We start from the raw sequence: 17,311 nt of genomic DNA, 5'->3' as shown, positions 1-17,311 counted from the left end.
TCTGCTTCAGTTACGAGGGTTCCTCTCAAGCCAGGTGTTCCTAGGCCTCTTTCTCCATCTCCTTTGCCAGGACAACACTGCTTGGTCTCTGGTGGCTGCCTCAGCCAACAGGCTAGTGACCCTTCCCTCAGGTAGAGAGATAGCTAGCTCCTGCCTCTTCACTGGTCAGCCCTGAACTGAGCCAGGCTCCCTCCTTTTCTCTCCTGCCTGGCATTGGCTGTGGGAATTACAGGGTGGGCCTGCTGGGCCCAAAGGCTCTCCTTAACCCTTTCCATTCTGGTGGGTGGTGTCTCTACTTCACCACAAGCATCTTGGAAGGGATGAGGCCTACATGGCTACCTCCACCAGATAGCACTTGAGGCAACTTTCTCAAGCCGTGAGCACATGGAACTGTGTTCAGGATTGTGCTCCCTGTACCATCTCAATGATGCCTTGTAACAAAGGAGGAGATGCACAGTGGAATCCTGGATAGAAAAAAGGGTACAAAGGGCTAAAATCTTGGCAAAAGTGACCTAACATTAATTAAAATAATAAAACACAGAAATGTTGTGTAAAGGGATTAAAGAAGCTTGCAACATATACTTCTGAGTTCCTGCTCACTGCCTATGGCCCTCAGGTAGGGGGGACCCAGAACATCCCATTTCACCAGGTCACAAGTGGTAATTGTGGCTTCCATCTTTATATACCTTCAGATAGGGTGGCACAAGGACATTGGCAGGATGCACAAGTAATCCCAACAGACTGGATGCAAGCAAACAATATGCATATTAACATGGCTAAATGTAAAAGTATACATCTAGGAACAAAGAAGGTAGGCCATACTTACAAGATATGGGACTATCCTAGGAAGCAGCAGCTCTGAAAAAGATTTGAGAGTTGTGGTGAATAATCAGCTGAACATGAGATCCCAGTGCAACACTGTGACTGAAAGGGCTAATGTGATCTTTGGATGCATAAACAGGAGAGATATTTTACCTCTATATTTGGCATTGGAGTGACAGCTGCTGGAATACTGTGTCGAGTTCTGGAGTCCACAATTCAAGAAGGATGTTGATAAATTGGAAAGTATTCAGATAAGAGCCATGAGAATGATTATAGTGATAGACTCAAAGAGCTCAATTTATTTATTTTACAAAGAGAAAGTTAAGGAATGGCTTGATTACAGTCTATATGTACCTACATGTGGGACAGATATTTGATAATGGGCTCTTCAGTCTAGCAGAGAAAGGTTTAACATGATCCAATGGCTGGAAGTTGAAGCTAGACAAATAAGGCATACGTTTTTAACAGTGAGAGCAAATAACCATTGGAACAATTTACCAAAGCTGGTTGTGGATTATCCAACACTGTCAATTTTTAAATCTCGATTGGATGTTTTTCTAAAAGATATGTTCTTGAAATTATCTTGGGGAAGTTCTATGGCCTATGTCATACTAGATAATCACAGTGGTCCCTTCTGACCTTGGAATCTATGACACTGCTATTGAAAAATGTCCAAGCTCATGCACCTAGTGTGAATCCATGCAAACAACCATTTTGAAGAAGCAGAATTCACAGATAGTGCAGCAAATAATTGGAATGTCTTCCAGAAAATATTTTATAAAGATCCAAGGGAGGAATATGATCAATGATTACTAATCTCCCCAAAACAATCTAATATTTGTAGGTCATTCCAATATATGATCTCCCAAAAAAACAAGTCCATACATACTGGACAGTGAACACATATGGACTTTTGACAGTTAATCAGATTAACAAAAAAAAATTTCTTCCAGTGGAATGTTTCTTAGAAGGTGTCACAGATCTGGTCATGCTCCCGCCTGCCAACCACCCACCAGAGTGCTGTGAGGGGAATCCATTCCTTTGGATACCTAGGTGTTCTAACGTCTTGTGGGTTTCAGCAGGCTGCTGCACTATTTCCTCTCTTGGCCTCTCTGGCACATTTCTTGGGCACTAACACTCAGTCTGCTACACCTTAGTCTACCTGCCTTAAGCCCCCAGAGTCAGTGCTAACCTGCAAAATATCCCAGTAAACACACCCTCTCCCAGAATCTCAGTGAAGGTGAGAGACTTTTGGGTTATAGTTTAACTCTCTCAGGAGGCAACTAATAGTTGTGAAGTATGTAACACACATGGGCATTTTGCACAGGACTCTAATACCATTGCTCTTTTACTTAATGGATAAAGCACAGAAGAGTAAAGATCATTTAGAAAATAACAGTAGCTCTCTCTTTCTTTGGGGGTTTATCAATGCACAAGAAGGCAGGTTTCTCCCTGCCTCATCAGGCTCCTACATGCAGCTCTTCTCTGCTTGATTTGGTGAAAAATGGCTGAGAAGTCCCGCAGGAGAGCAGCTCTTGTGTTTTTATACCTTCTGTGAAGTGGAGACTGGTAGCATGCTCCTTTGATGCCACCATCAGGTCAGGTTCATTTTTTATTGTTTGATGCTGAGGAAAGAGAGAGCTGTAAGAGGAAATAAAAAGGGAATCGATAAGAGGAAACTGTGTTATGACTGAACTGTTCCTACATTTCTTTCTTCACCAACATTGCATTAAATTGTAATAAACAATACATGAACAAATATAACGAACGTGAGATATAAAAGTATTTATATGTAGTTACTTGGACACACAAAATACTTGGAGTGAAATCCTGACTCAACTTCAGTCAGGTCAGGATTTCACCTTTGGCCTCTAGGGCCCTACTCCTGTGAACACATACACACATGACTAGTTTCACTGAATTCAGTAGGACTACTTGTGTACATAAAAATACTTACATATATAAATGTTAACATGATCAGAGCCTAAGGGTGGTATCATGTAGATCATATATGAACATGTAGCATGTTTTTTTCCCCTGTATTAGACATTTGAGGATGTGGACCGCTATTTGCCTATCTCTGAACAGTTGAATTGCTTTTTGTGGTATGTGTTGAAAAGTTCTCCAGAGCAGAGGTAGGTGATTTCATATGAGACCTTCTCTCCATGTGTATATATTTGGAGATGTATAATTTAATTGTATTTGGCTATCTTTTGTGATTTATCTAGTGATTTGACACAAAAATGGTCGATAATAATTTGTTATGCGGCTCAGTTAAGTTAAAAAGTATGGGGCAGATATAAGGATTGTCTATAAAAGAAAAAAGTGGCAGTTAATTCAGGCTTGCAGCTGCTTTGCCTTACTTGAGTAGTCCAAGCAAGCTGGAGTGTTCCAATGGATCTGGTCCAAAGTGTGTGCAAGCAGTATGTAAGGTAATGTCTTTGTAGCTTCTCAGATTTCAGGACAGTGCAAGACAACAGTGAATGAGAGTCATTGTATATAATTTGCAAAAAGGTATCTTTTTTTAAAAACATCCATTACTTAAAAAATGGTTTGACTAACTGCCCTGAAACTTTAAAAGAATATCTATTTTAGTTTACCCTGAAAGTAACTTAGAAAAAAATATTTTTCCCATGCAAAGTTATAAGGGAAGTAAATGTAGCCGTTCACTAAAATTCTAATTACAACTTAAACCAGGGCCTGGTCTACACGAGGGAATTAGGTCAGAATAACTGTGTCACTGAGAGTTGTGAAAAATCCACAGCCCAGAGAGAACCAGTTAAACCAACCTAACTCCCAGTGTACACAGCAACAGTAGAATTCTCCTGTTGACCCAGCTACCACCTCTTGGGGAGGTGGAGTACCTACACCAACAGGAGAACCCCTCCTGTCAGCATCTTTACTGAAGCGTTAGAGTTTATGTGTAGACAAACTCTATGGAACTGCTGTTGAATGGCTCAATATTTAGGGTCATTTTTAATTACTCAAAAAAAGCTTGACCAGTTTTCTTCCTACTTTGCAGAAAAACAATTGGAAACAACAAATCCATTGTTATAAATGATTAATTAGTGGCTAAACCACACACATGTGCACAGCTGGGACTAGAACTTCTGTAATTTAGCACCAAGAATATAGAGGTGAAATCCTGGCCTAATTGAAGTCAATGACAAAATGCCCATTAACTTCAGTGGGGCAAGGATTTCTCCCCAGATCGCTACCTCCTAAGCTAAGGGAAATCTGTTAGAGTTGTAATGAATAGACAGAACCTTTTGTTCTCTCTAAAATGCAGTCCACTGCCAGAGGGAAAGCTGCTCATAAACACTATGTAGCCATTAAAATTAGCACTCCTGGGGAAATTCTGCGACAAAAAATTAAGAATTCTATGCATAATATTTTAAAGTTCTGCATATTTTATTTGTCAAAATAACACAATATAATCATGCCAATTTCAATTATTTTTGTAATTTATTTCAAAATACCTGTCAGCAAGTATGTCTGTAAAATCCAGCCAACAAAAAGATTCAGGAAATGATTTTTGACAAATAGATTCCTTACTAGGCATATTAATACAGAACTTTGAATAATAATTCATTTAAACTACAATACAGAAATGTATTTCCCGCACCCCTCAGAAGCAGCACACATGCTTGTGGGAGTCAGGAGTAATAGAGGAGCTGAGGGAGAGGGAAGTAATTGCTGGGAATGAACCTGGAGGGTTTTGAGTGTGGGTGGGGGAAGTATGGAACAGGTTTTTTGGGGGGGGGAATTGTTAGGAAGTTGGGGAGACTCCTCCATGCAGACCCTGGCTGACCTCTAGCTTCTCCCATTCAGTCAGGCACATCTGCCCCAATCCTCATGTGTGTCTGCTCCACTACTTGGACGCCCCTCTTCCCTCATCCCTATGTGCCTCTGCACCCCTACTTGACCACCCCTCTTCCTCCAGGCACCATGTGTCCCAGCACCCCCATTCGGCCACCCTGATCCCCGTGTGTCCCTGCACCCCCTCCCTCTATCCCCAGATGTCCCTGCACCCCCACTGCCACCCCCACCCCCATGTGTCCCTATACCCCCACTCCCATTCAGTCCCAGCCTCAGTTTATCTCCACCCACTAGCCCAGTCTATGTGGCTCCCCCAGAAGCCTCATGTGTCCCATTCTGTCTGTGCCTCCTCACCTGGCCCAGCGGACATATTGCTTTGAGGAATGCAGCCACTCCTCCTCCTGCTTGGGTGCTACCACCAGTGAGCCGGTTGCCCTCTGTTCTGGCTCCACAGTAGTCCCTGGTGGGCAAAAGATGTAATTGCAGCACTTCTCTGGCAGAATGTATTTTCTGCAGAGAAAAAAAATCTGCAGGGGACATGAATTCTGAATGTGCACAGTGGTGCAGAATTCCCAGAGGAGTAAAATTAGATAAAACATTAATTAATAACTTTACTTAATTACAACCTATTTTGTTCATATATAGAGTTTCTTCTTACTATGTGGAAAGTTTGTCAGAGTAGTAATAAGCCATTTTTGTGCTAGTGGGACATAAAGAAATGCCAGATGTAAGTCAATGTTTCTGTGAGGGTGATATTTTAATGACTCGCAACTCAAAACCTAGCAATAAGACAGCTTAACCAATTTTCTTCAAACTTTGCTGAAAAATTCTTCTTAGCTTTCTGAATAAAACTGGCAAGGTCCAGGTCAAGACAGTAGCCTATGTTGTCCCTTTTTGGGCTGAACAGTTAGCCCACATTTGAGGACTTGCCAGGTTGTTTCCATGCTTCTTCTTATGTGGCATCTCTGTTACTAGATGTTTGCAACCATGTTAGCCCATTCTGTATGGTCCTCTGCTAATTACTTTGTGGATTAATAGTCCTTTTGATCCACCCAGAATACATCATCCATCCTAGCTCTTTTTTCTGTCTTGCATTCTTCTACCATCAACTTTCCCTTCCAGGGCCTGAAAACATGCATCGTCTATTGAAACTCTTAAAATGCGTCCTGCAAATCAAATCTTTTTTCATAAGATTTCCAACTAATGTTTGTTGAGTTGTTTTTTATAGGAGGATACATTGATTATGATACTAGCTGTATATTTATTTGATGCAGTCCTGTTTATTTACAAAGAATGTACACAAAGTCCTGTTTCCTTCAACATAGTAGAAACAAACAACAGCAGGCAGTTTCCTGGCTCACATTTTCCAAGCTTGTCTTTCTTGTAAGTAATGTACTCCAAGGAACTCTCTCTCTCTGCTCCCCATCAGGGCCACGCTCAAACTGCTTGTCTGGCTTTCTGCCTCTCACACACCCAAACAAACATAGCTGCAACCAATCAATCCCCTAACTCTTGCTTTTGCAGTCAGTCCCAGGGAAACCCATCAGCCTACATGTCGTCTGAACTTCTGATAGACCTGGCCATACAACCTTGGGTGATGTCTTCCTATTGTTTCCAGTTGTCAGTACATAAAGGTTGTTTGAAATGTTGTAGCCATGTTGGTCCCGGGATATTAGAAAGACAAGATAGATGAGGTAATTTCTTCTGTGTGTTAACTGCTTATCCTAGACCAGGGGTAGGCAAACTATGGCACGTGTGCCGAAGGCAGCACACAAGCTGATTTTCAGTGGCACTCACACTGCCCGGGTCCTGGCCTCCAGTCCGGGGGGCTCTGCATTTTAATTTAAATTTAAATGAAACTTCCTAAACATTTTAAAAATCTTATTTACTTTACATACAACAAAAGTTTAGTAATATATTATAGACTTATAGAAAGAGACCTTCTAAAAACATTAAAATGTATTACTGGCACGCAAACCCTTAAATTAGAGTGAATAAATGAAGACTTGGCACACCACTTCTGAAAGGTTGCCGACCCCTGTCCTAGACAGTCTGTTTCACCTTATGTTTAGCTGTGACGCTCTGGGTATGTCTACACTGTGATAAAAGACCTGTGGCACAGCTGTGGCTGGCTCAGGTCAGCTGGCTCAGGCTCGTGGTTCTCAGGCGACAGGGCTATAAAATGGCAGTGCAGATGTTTGGGCTCGGGCTGGAGCCTGGACTATAAAACCCCACAAGGGGGGAGAGTCAGAACCCAGGCTCCAGCCTGAGCCTGAACATCTACACTGCAATTTGTAGTCAAGCTCTGTGAGCCCTTGTCAGCTGACTCGGGCTCTGAGACTCGGGTGCCCCGGGTTTTTGATCAGTGTAGATGTACTGTGATGGGGCAAGGCCTGATGGCTACAGTAAAGTAGTGAGGAACAGGTACGTTAGCCCTAGGCTAAACAAATCCCTGGTACCATGGTAACCAAACGGCAGTTGCTCCAGATTTATCAAGACACCTGGGGCCAATTAAGATCCTTCTAGAAGGCAGTGGAGATAGCTAGATTAATTGGGGTACCTGAAGCCAATCAAGGGCTGGCTGGAACTAGTTAAAAGCCTCCCAGTTAGTCGGTGAGGTGTGGGTGTCAGGAGCTATAGGAGGGAGTTGTGCTGCTGGAGGAATGAAGCAGTACAAATCCATATCAGGTGCAAGGAAGGAGGCCCTGAGGTAACAGTGAAGGAGATATTGACTGGGGTCTCCTGTGGGGAAGTGGCCCAGGGAATTGTACATGTCCTATTTCCAAAAAGTCAGCTACCATAGCTGCTAATTTTAGGCCCTGGGCTGGAGCCTGGAGTAGAGGGTGGGCCCAGGCTCCCCCCTCGCCTCCCTGATTAATCACTAAGACTGGGAGACAACAGAGACTGTGCGAGGGAGGGTTGCTTCTCCTCACCTCCCGTGTTGGCTTATGATGAAAATGGCTCAGTAAGCTGTGACCCTTGCCTCTAGAGAGAGAAGGACTACGTGGAGGGTCATAGTGAGCCTCTGAGGCTAGCAAAATCCACCAGGCGCTCTGGGGACAAGAAGCAGGATGGGTCGGGGATTCTGAGGGGGGCAGTTGGGGGGAAGGATGTGGGTGGGGGTCGGATAGGGGGCAGGACCAGGCTGTTTGGGGAGGCATAGCCTTCCCTACCATAAAGCTCATTCAGCAGTTTTGAGGCTTGCAGACAGCTGTTTAACACAAAGAGCCAAGCTGTTATCTTTTCCCTTAGGGCTACCATCCCTTTCACTTCTCAAATGCCAAATTATAGCCTACATTTAATTTCTATGCCATAGGGAAATTCATGTCAGGGGAGGGTAGCTTCATTAAAATTAGCCACTTTAGAATAACATTGACAGAGCCAAGAGAGCCACGGGGGAGGAATCACATGAGAAGAGCAATATCCTACACCACCTACCTCCTTCCCAACCCTACCAAGGGAGAGCCCCCTCCCCTGCATCCCCCGAGGCTTTAGAGGGGTTAATTCAGTGGTTCTCAAACTTTTGTACTGGTGACTCCTTTCACATAGCAAACCTCTGAGTGCGACCCCCCCCCTTATAAATTAAAAACACTTTTTAAAATATATTTAACCCTATTATAAATGCTGGAGGCAAAGCAGGGTTTGAGGTGGAGGCTGACAGCTCGCGACCCCCAGTAATAACCTTGTGACCCCCTGAGGGGTACCGACCCCCAGTTTGAGAACCCCTGGATTAATTTAATTTTAGCACCCTGTGTCCATTCACATGAATGTGCTATTTTGAGCATTTCAGTTTTCACAACAGAGGCTCATCCCAGATTCTGGAACAAGCTCAAATGCTCAGTTCGTGGAGTATGTACATAAGCTATGCTAAAGACAAACCCACAGTAACCGTCTCCAGTTTGTGAGGGACCCCATGGAGCCAGTCTCTAGGAAACAGATAAATTCATGGAGGTTAAGTCCATTAATGGCTATTAGCCAGGATAGGTAAGGAATGGTGTCCCTAGCCTCTGTTTGTCAGAGGGTGGAGATGGATGGCAGGAGAGAGATCACTTGATCATTACCTGTTAGGGTCACTCCCTCTGGGGCACCTGGCATTGGCCACTGTCAGTAGACAGGATACTGGGCTGGATGGACCTTTGGTCTGACCCAGTATGGCCATTCTTATGTTCTAACCTAAATGAACCCAAAGTTGTGGAGACAGATATGAGTCAAGGAAGCCAGCAGAGTAACCTGAAAAAATCTCTGACTGGATGGGCTCAAGTGTGATTGGTTCAAGCTGAGGTGGTTCAATAGTTTTGGATTTTTTTTAAGCAGAAATTTTTTATTGTTTCTTTAAACAATCAAACACAGCAAGCAGCAAATATTTGGCCACACACTTCTGGAAACCCCAAACCATGTTCAGGTTTTGGCAGACTAATTTCAGCTTTTCAATTAAAAAAAACCACGACACATTTTGAAGGAAAGCAGACATTGTCCATGATTTTTTCTGATTTTTAAAAACCCCTAGTTTTCAATCAAAAAAAAGTTTTGACGGAAAATATTTGTCCAACCCTTTTAATGAGCTTTAGTGCCTTTTAGCACTAGCTGATGCTGAGAACCAGTGATACCTTGTAAAGGTGACTTGAAAAGAAGTTTTCTCAAACTGGGTTTGCCGAGATGCGGAAGGTTTTTAAATGTTTATTTTTTCCAGGGCTGCCCGGAGGGGGCAAGTGGGGCAATTTGCCCCGGGCCCCACAGGGGCCCCCACGAGAATATAGTATTCTATAGTATTGCAACTTTTTTTTATGGAAGGGGCCCCTGAAATTGCTTTGCCCCAGGCCCCCTGAATCCTCTGGGCGGCCCTGCACCACACATCACCTCCATATTGGTGCACATGACAAAATTCATTCTGCACATGAATGTAAAAAATTAGAGGGAACATTGGTGGGTGGGGCCATGCCTGACTGTCTGGGGAGGCACAGCCTCCCCCAGCCTATGGTACCTGCCTCCACGAGGGGAGTAGCTACCAGCGCTGAGAGTACAGCTGCTGTCTACACTGCCACTTTACAGCACTGAAACTTGCAGTGCTCAGGGAGGTGTTTTTTTCATAGCTCTGAGTGAGAAAGTTTCAGCGCTGTAAAATGGCAGTGTAGACAGGGCCTAAGTTGATCTAACCTATGTCAGCATACAGCTGCCAAAGTAATTACATCGCTTGTGTGTGTCTACACTTTGCTCCTTGTGTGCGTCCTCACCAGGAGTGTTTGTATCAATTGTACTGTCAATGAGGAGCCTTGTGGCATGGCTTTTGAGAGCCAGTAACAATGGTTGTAAGCAACACAGTGTCTACACTGACACTGCATTGACCTAACTACATTACCGTTGACCTATGCCTCTTGTGAAGGTGGAGTTATTAAGTCAGTGTAGTGAGGCAGTTATGTCGGCGAGGGCAAAATTTTAGTATAAATACTTACATAGTTAGGTTGACGTAAGCTGCCTTACATTGACCTAACTCTGTAGAGTAGACTTGAGTTACCCTAACTAGTTGGTCTAGGGCAGGGGTTGGCACACGTGCCAAAGGTGGCACAGGAGCCGATTTTGCCTGGCCACACGGCTGCCAGCTGGGGTCCCAGCTGCTGGCCCCACTCAGCCCGCTGCCAGCTGAGTGAATGGAACCCCAGGCCGGCAGGAGGCTGAGCAGGGCCGGCAGCCAGGACCCCAGACCGGTGGCAGGCGCACCCCCCAGAACCCCCCTCACTGTGCTCGGGTTCTGTGGCTCCCGGGAGTGTGAGCCACCGGGGCGCGGGGCCCTGAGCCTGCTGCGGGAGGGGCAGCGGCAGCGGTTCACGCTCCTGGGAGCCGCAGAGCCCGAGCGCAGCGAGTGGGGAGCTGGGGGGCGCACAGGAACTGCTGCCCACATGCATCCACTGCAGGAGCCCCCTGTGGGGGAAACCAGGCCACAGCTTGGGCAGGCGCCCCCCCGCCCGGGTCACTCCTCGCCGCTGCCCCTCCTGCAGCTCCCTCCCTCCCGCTGCCTCAGCACTCCACATGGAATTTTGCCTCCACATGGAGCCAGTGTCTGATTGGCATGGGCATGGTAAGGGGAATCCCAGGGGGTGGTCAGGGAGCAGGGGGAGGGTTGGATGAGTCGGGAGTTCTGGGGGTCCTGTCAGGGGCCGGGGAGTGGTTGGATGGGGCGTGGGAGTCCCAGGGGTCTGTCTGGGGGCAGGGGTGTGAATAAGTCAGGGGACGGGTAGGGTCCTAGTGGGGCAGTTAGGGTGGGGGAGTCTCAGGAGGGGGAAATCAGGGGACAAGGAGCAGGGAGGCTTAGGTAGGGGCTGGGGTTCTGGGGGGAAGTTAGGGGCAGGGCTCCCAGGAGGGGGCAGTCAGGGGACAAGGAGCGGGGGGGATTGGGGGTTTTGACGGGGGCAGTCTGAGTGGGAAGTGGCAGGGAGTGGATGGGGGCATGGCTAGGGCAGGGCTCTCCCCTCTTTTTTGATTGTTGAAATATGGTAACCCTAGGTGAAGGGGGAGCCAGGGGGCACATGGGGGCTGGCGCCTGCATACATCCACTGAAGCCTGCAGGAGCCCCCAGGGCGGCACCGGGCCTCAGCCTGGGCAGGAGGGGCTGGGGGGGCGCGGCTTCACCCCGCTAGCAGCGCCACCGCCTTTGCAGGGCTGCTGTCCCCCTTCACCGTGCCGGTTCCTCCATGGCTGAGGTCACTGCTGCCGCAAGCGAGACGTTCTGGCTCTCCGATGCCTCCGAAAGGCAGCTACTCCCTGCTGAACTGCTGCAGCGGCCCAAGCCCGGCAAAGCCAGTGAGTGGACTCAGGGCGGGGGCCACCAGGTTGGGGTGGGGTCCCTTGCAAACAGGACATTTTAACAGAGGAAGAGGAGCACCAGACCAGAACAGGGGACCAGTTTACAGAGGATGACTTTAGAGCATTCTGAGACCTTTTGAAGAGGATGGCAGAGATGCTTGAGATTCCTCTTGAGGTGATTGAGGGAAATCTTATACATTTTTTTTTATATTCTTTGGCCAGTACCTCAGGGTTGCATTGCAATGTCAATAAATGAAGGTATTATGGACTTGACCAAAAATCTGTGGGCTATACCTGTGTCACTCTCTGCAATATTTAAGAGAGAGGACCACAGATATCAAGTCCCATCCAAAAGGTATTAGTATTTTTATACTCCTCCTACCCCAGGTACTTTGGTTATGACTGCCACACAAGTTGGATTGATTTAAATCAAAGTGACTTAAATCACTTTGATTTAAATAGTACATTTTAATCTTCTTTTTGCTTTTGTACTTTTTAGTTCTTTTCCTAAAGAAAGGTTGATTCTCATTGGCTAAAAGTTGATTTCCAACTAAATATAACTTCATCTCCACTAGAATTAGAAAGAAGTGTTGGACATATTTGGGACATGTACTCTGGATGCCAACACACAGACTCCCACATGAAGCTGTCAAGTAGAAACCAACTGGTGTGAGGAAACATGGGCCCCCAAGAGAAACTTTAAGAAGAACCCTTAGCAGGGAGGGCAGAACAGTCATTCTCAATAATATTGAACAGATGGAGGCAGCAGTACATGAGAGAAGGATGGAAGAGACTAGTTTCAGCCCTGTGCACCAGTACTGGTGTGAGAAGGATGTAATAACTAATAATAATAAATAACAACTTTTACACTAAATTTGGTACTTCTATTTTCTAACCAGGAGGTGTGACCCTAACAGCCCCTAAATGCCCACTGACAGCCCACTAACAGCAGTTCCAAGAAGCCTGACAAATTTACTATGCCTAACATATTGCTGTCATTATATTTACGTATAAAGAATGTGGTGTGAGATATCAAATGAAAGCGAGTCACAAACTGGTCATTAATGGCATTGTGAAATGTATGTATTAACAGAGGAATTATGGATACTTACAGATAGTATGCTTTAACGTGTGTACCCAAACAAAGGGGGATCCAGGTTTTCTTCCAAACAGGAGGGAAGATAGTTATCTCCCTTTCTGTAATGTAAATTGAGCATGATAATGCCAGAGACAATTGACAGTTTGTTTGCATCAGAGGTAAGGAGGAAGAACAAATTAACATGTGGATGTGAAATGAGCATGGGAAGGCACTGGATTCTGAACCCCAGGGCTTCATCCTGACTCTGGTGACAAAGATGATAAATTTCAGGATGTCTAAGAAGAAGCAAAAAGACATTTTAGTTATCCGTAACTGAGGGAACAAAGAGGTCAGCACTCTTTGCATCCATAAATGGTGAATCCCCAGTCACGTGAGTTAGTGGCACTGAGACGTGGCTGTGGGTGAGCAAAAGTGCTTTAGACAAAGACTGGAGCCTGATAAGGTCATATGTAGTCTCTTATAAGTGTATTATACTTTTGTTTCATTTGTAACCATTTCTGTTTCTTGGTTTTGCTATAAATTCATCTCAGTGCTGTAATACTAAAGTAAAGCGTTTGTCTTCAGCTGAGCTAATAGGATGGTTTGCATACTGTCTCTTTGGAGACAGCGGACTTGGTAATTTCTGTGGTATCCAGTGATAGGCTGGATACGGGAGAGGAATGTTTCTGTTTTCAAGGAGGCCCAAAAGGTTGGGGTCCACCTAATGTTAACCTGCAAGGCAAGGATCGGACTGGCAGAGTCCTGAGGAGAGAAAGACTCTCATGCTGGAGGTAGGGGGTAACAAGGTCACCCACAGTCCTGCACATATTGAGAAAGTGTCACAGGAGGATACTGTATTTGTACACATTTATTTAAGCAATTGTGTATCTTAAAAATCTGAATAAATGTAAGTTAACGTTTAGTTTTTATTATGTTAGAAAATGGTGAACTATGCTTTTCTTATTTACTAGATGATTTATTTCTACAGGAATGGTGTATTCAGTATCAAGTCAGCCTTTATGTATTCCAGGGGATAACAGCTATTTGGCAGATCATCTGACTGAAAGAGTGATGCTGATGTCTGAGTGGTCCCTAAAAGACTTCATTCTGCATCAGTTCTTTCAAAAATGAATAGTCTCATGGGTAGATCTGTTTGTGACCAGGGAAAACAGGAAGTCTTGCAGCTTTTGCTCTCAAGGGGCAATGAGTCTGAGGTCTATATCCAGAGGTGAAAGTTAGCCAGTACACCCCTGGGGAAGCGGCCTGGCTTCCCCAGGGGGCAATTTAAAGGGCCTGGGGCTCCCAGCAGGGGCTGGAGCCCCAGGCCCTTTAAATTGCCACCAGAGCCCCACTGCTGGAGCCCTGGGGTAAGGCTGCAGGGCTCTGGGGCATTTAAAAAGTCCAGGGCTCCCGCTGCTTCTACCGCCCTGGCCCTTTAAATAGCCGCTGGAGCCCCACCACCACTACTCCAGGGCTCTGGCAGCTATTTAAAGGGCCGGGGCAGTAGAAGCAGGGGAGCCCCAGGCCCTTTAAATAGCCCCCAGAGCCCAGGGTAGCGGGGGGGGGGGCTCAAGGGACTATTTAAACAGGCCAGGGCTCCAGCTGCCTCTGCCGCCCCAGTCCTTTAAATAGCTGCTGGAGCCCCGCCACTTCCCCAGGGCTCCTGTGACTATTTACAGGGCTGGGGAGGTAGAAGCAGGGGGGCCCCAGGCCCTTTAAATAGCCCCCAGAGCCCCGGGCTGCTGCTGCTGCTACCCCAGTGGGGAGGCACTTACCTTACAGGGTGGGCTGGGGCTGGCTCTGACTCCCTTAGCCCCGCCCCTTCCACCCTAGTCCCCACCCCTTCCGGGGGTCAGAGCTGGCCCCAGCATATTGGTAAGTCACTGGACTTACTTTCACCCCCGTCTATACCCAACACTTTTCCATGAATGTATGCCTTCTCACCATTTCTGTTCAGTCCAAGGATCCTTTGAAAAGTGAGGCAAGACAAGATATGTCTGATTTTAATAACTCCAGCATAGCCACACCAATTTTGTTATTCAGAACTTCTACCTCTCCCGAACTAACCATGGATAACATTTCTATCTCTGCCAGATATAGTCTCTCAAAATCATGGTCTAGTCCTTCATGCAGACCTGTTGCCTCTACATCTGACAGCTTGGCTGTTGCATGGCTAACATCAGTAGACAGAAGTTGATCTGCACAGATCTGAGATTTGCTTTTACAGAGCAGAAAGCCCTCCACTTGGCACAAATATGGTTTAGAATGGAAACATTTTTTCTCTTGGGCAGCTCAATGACAGCTTAGCTCATTAGGATCTTTGATTCCTGATATAATGGATTATATCTTTAAAGCATTCAGGACTATCGATTAGTTCGATCTAAGTGCATTTAACAGCAATATCTGCTCATCATCAACCCATCCAAAATTACTGTGTCTTTTCACACACTGTTGCTCACAGGTTCCTGGAGGGGTTATTACACATTTTCACATTACCTAGTTGATTGGTTGGCTGTTTGAACCCATGCCATCATGTTCACTTAATCACCAGACCATCACTGTTCCCAATGACAATCACTTATGCATGGAAATTGAATGAAATTCAGGCTCTGATTGCTGGTCCTCTATAGACAGTCTTCCACACAGACAAAGTAATTATGAGTATGACTACACTGCAAAAAAAAACCATGTCAGCATGCCTCAGAGTCTGGACCAACTGACTCAGGCTCACACAATGGAGCTAAAAATAGCAGTGTAGATGTTCCTACTCTGGCTGAAGCTTGGGCTCTGAGACCCTTAGCCCCACAGTGCTTCCAGGGCCCTTTATACTCTCTCTTTTGTGGGCGGAAATCCCTTTGTTCTTCTGTGCAAAGTCACAGCAACAAGATGGAGTTTGTAGCCTCCTGGACAAGTCACATGTCCATGAATGATTCAGCTTTTTGTAGGCTGACGCCATTGTTTACATGTTAATTTGAACATTCCCAGGAAAGCTCAGATGTGGATTGGCATCTACCAAAGTCCATTGTCAGTTAAGTGTTTCTTGATTGGGCACTTACTGAGAAGGGGATACAAGTACATAGCCAATATTCATAACTTCAAATACAGAAATGATACACACGTACAGACAGCATAATCATAATCAGCAAACTACAACTTTTCCATAGACAGCCCACTTCACCTCCTCTGTACAAGACCTGGTGAACCATAGGACCCTGGTTGCAACAATGATCTATACAGTTACAGTTAATGTCAATAACCTCACACCATGATCCACCCTTCAGCTCTGTACCTCTGAGTTTTTAACTGGGATTCTGTGCAGTGAAGGAACTGAGTGGTGGTTGGGTATGTTCTGCCCATTATGTGCTTGGGGAGAAGAGTGCACAAGGGCATGCAGTGCCAAATGGACACTGCTGGTTAGAACATTCTGAACTCCAGCATATGGGATGCATGTATGCTAAGAGTGGGGTCAAAATGTACAGAACATCTCAAAGAACTACAGTTACTGTAAGGTAAGTAACTTTTCTTTTCTTTTACAAAGCAGTGGTTGTTACTTATAAAAGTAACTAACTGTTATTTTATTTTATTTTTATAGCTCCGTTCCACCCTCAAAATATGATAGCCAGGTAAATTTAATTTTTAAGTGCTATCTTTTGCTTAATGTTTTAACTAACTTTAACTCGGAAGTTATTTCTCACTTCTCCAAAACAGTGATTTGATACAAATCTAGTCCAGTCAGAAGAAAAGGTCAGTGGACTTCAGCCAACCCTTTCTTTATTCTTCTTCTATATATTTGTGTTTTCTGGAGCTTTGTGAAATGCATGTTTCATGCCCAAGCTAGAGTTTTTTAGTGAGTTTGGATAAAAAATTTAATATACCATAAAATGTTATGGTCTATCATTCACTCTGTAAAATGCCTTGTTATTTCACAACATTTGCCAAAGCTAGTATAAGCAAATTACATATTTAATCATTTCTCATGCCCTCCCTCTTTCTTTTTTTCTATTAGAGAGATTGTGTTTGACTGGGAAAATATGGAAACTAAAAGAACATTCACCTTTATTGATTATGGACCAAATTCATGGCACTGTTGCATCTGTATATGGAGCCTGCCAAACAGGCACAGCCTGGTTCGACTCCCTTAGAGTGAGGGGTGTTGTGCTCAGCCGCCTCTGAAAGAGCAGCTACACAGTTATCCAAACCTGCCTCTCTACTTAGGGGCAGATGCCAAGATCCTAAGGGTACTTCACTGCAATTATACACCCTCAGCTGGTCCATGTCAGCTGGCTCAGGCTCCTGGGACTCAGGCTCCTGGGCTGTTTAACTGTAGTGTAGATGTTCAGGCTCAGGCTGGAGGCTGGGCTCTGGGACCCCACGAGGCGTTGAGTTCTTCTGTGGCTGACTGATATGGACCATATAGTTCATCAGTCCATATAGTTCATGGCCATATAGTTTGCGATACTGCAGCAGGATTGTAAAGTAGCATGGGCCCAGTAGAATAAGAGAGACTATGGTATGTGAAGTACTGCTGAGGGACGAATAGAAGAACTGAAAGGAAATAACTCCCTTTCTATGAGGAGTGGATCTGGATCCCCTCAGTCTCCATTGCCTACTGAAGTCAATGGGAGTTTTGCTTTTGTCTGAGTAAGATCAGGCTCAAGACTTAATTTTGACATTGTCCAAATTAATGCTTCTTTATATGGTATTGTTCTTCTTCGAGTGATTGCTCCTATGCATTCCAGTTAGGTGTGTGTGCCACGCGTGCACGGCTCTTCGGAACATTTTTACCCTAGCAAC

General features: G+C 45.3%; 1 protein-coding gene across 3 annotated transcripts in view; it reads left to right on the top strand.

The window, feature by feature from the left end:
* CATSPERE (catsper channel auxiliary subunit epsilon) overlaps nt 1-17,311 on the top strand; it is a 104,288-nt gene that overhangs the window by 19,101 nt on the left and 67,876 nt on the right. For all 3 annotated transcript variants that reach the window (XM_039529349.1, XM_039529350.1, XM_039529351.1), the window contains 2 exons: nt 2,869-2,957; nt 16,110-16,140. In XM_039529349.1, the coding sequence (XP_039385283.1) occupies nt 2,869-2,957; nt 16,110-16,140 (120 nt within the window). The remainder of the gene's footprint in view (nt 1-2,868; nt 2,958-16,109; nt 16,141-17,311) is intronic.

This window comes from Mauremys reevesii, linkage group 3 (genome assembly GCF_016161935.1).
Source record: "Mauremys reevesii isolate NIE-2019 linkage group 3, ASM1616193v1, whole genome shotgun sequence".
NCBI classification, from domain to species: domain Eukaryota; kingdom Metazoa; phylum Chordata; order Testudines; family Geoemydidae; genus Mauremys; species Mauremys reevesii.
The sequence above is the reverse complement of the archived record's forward strand: the minus strand, read 5'-3'. Positions and strand labels throughout refer to the sequence as shown.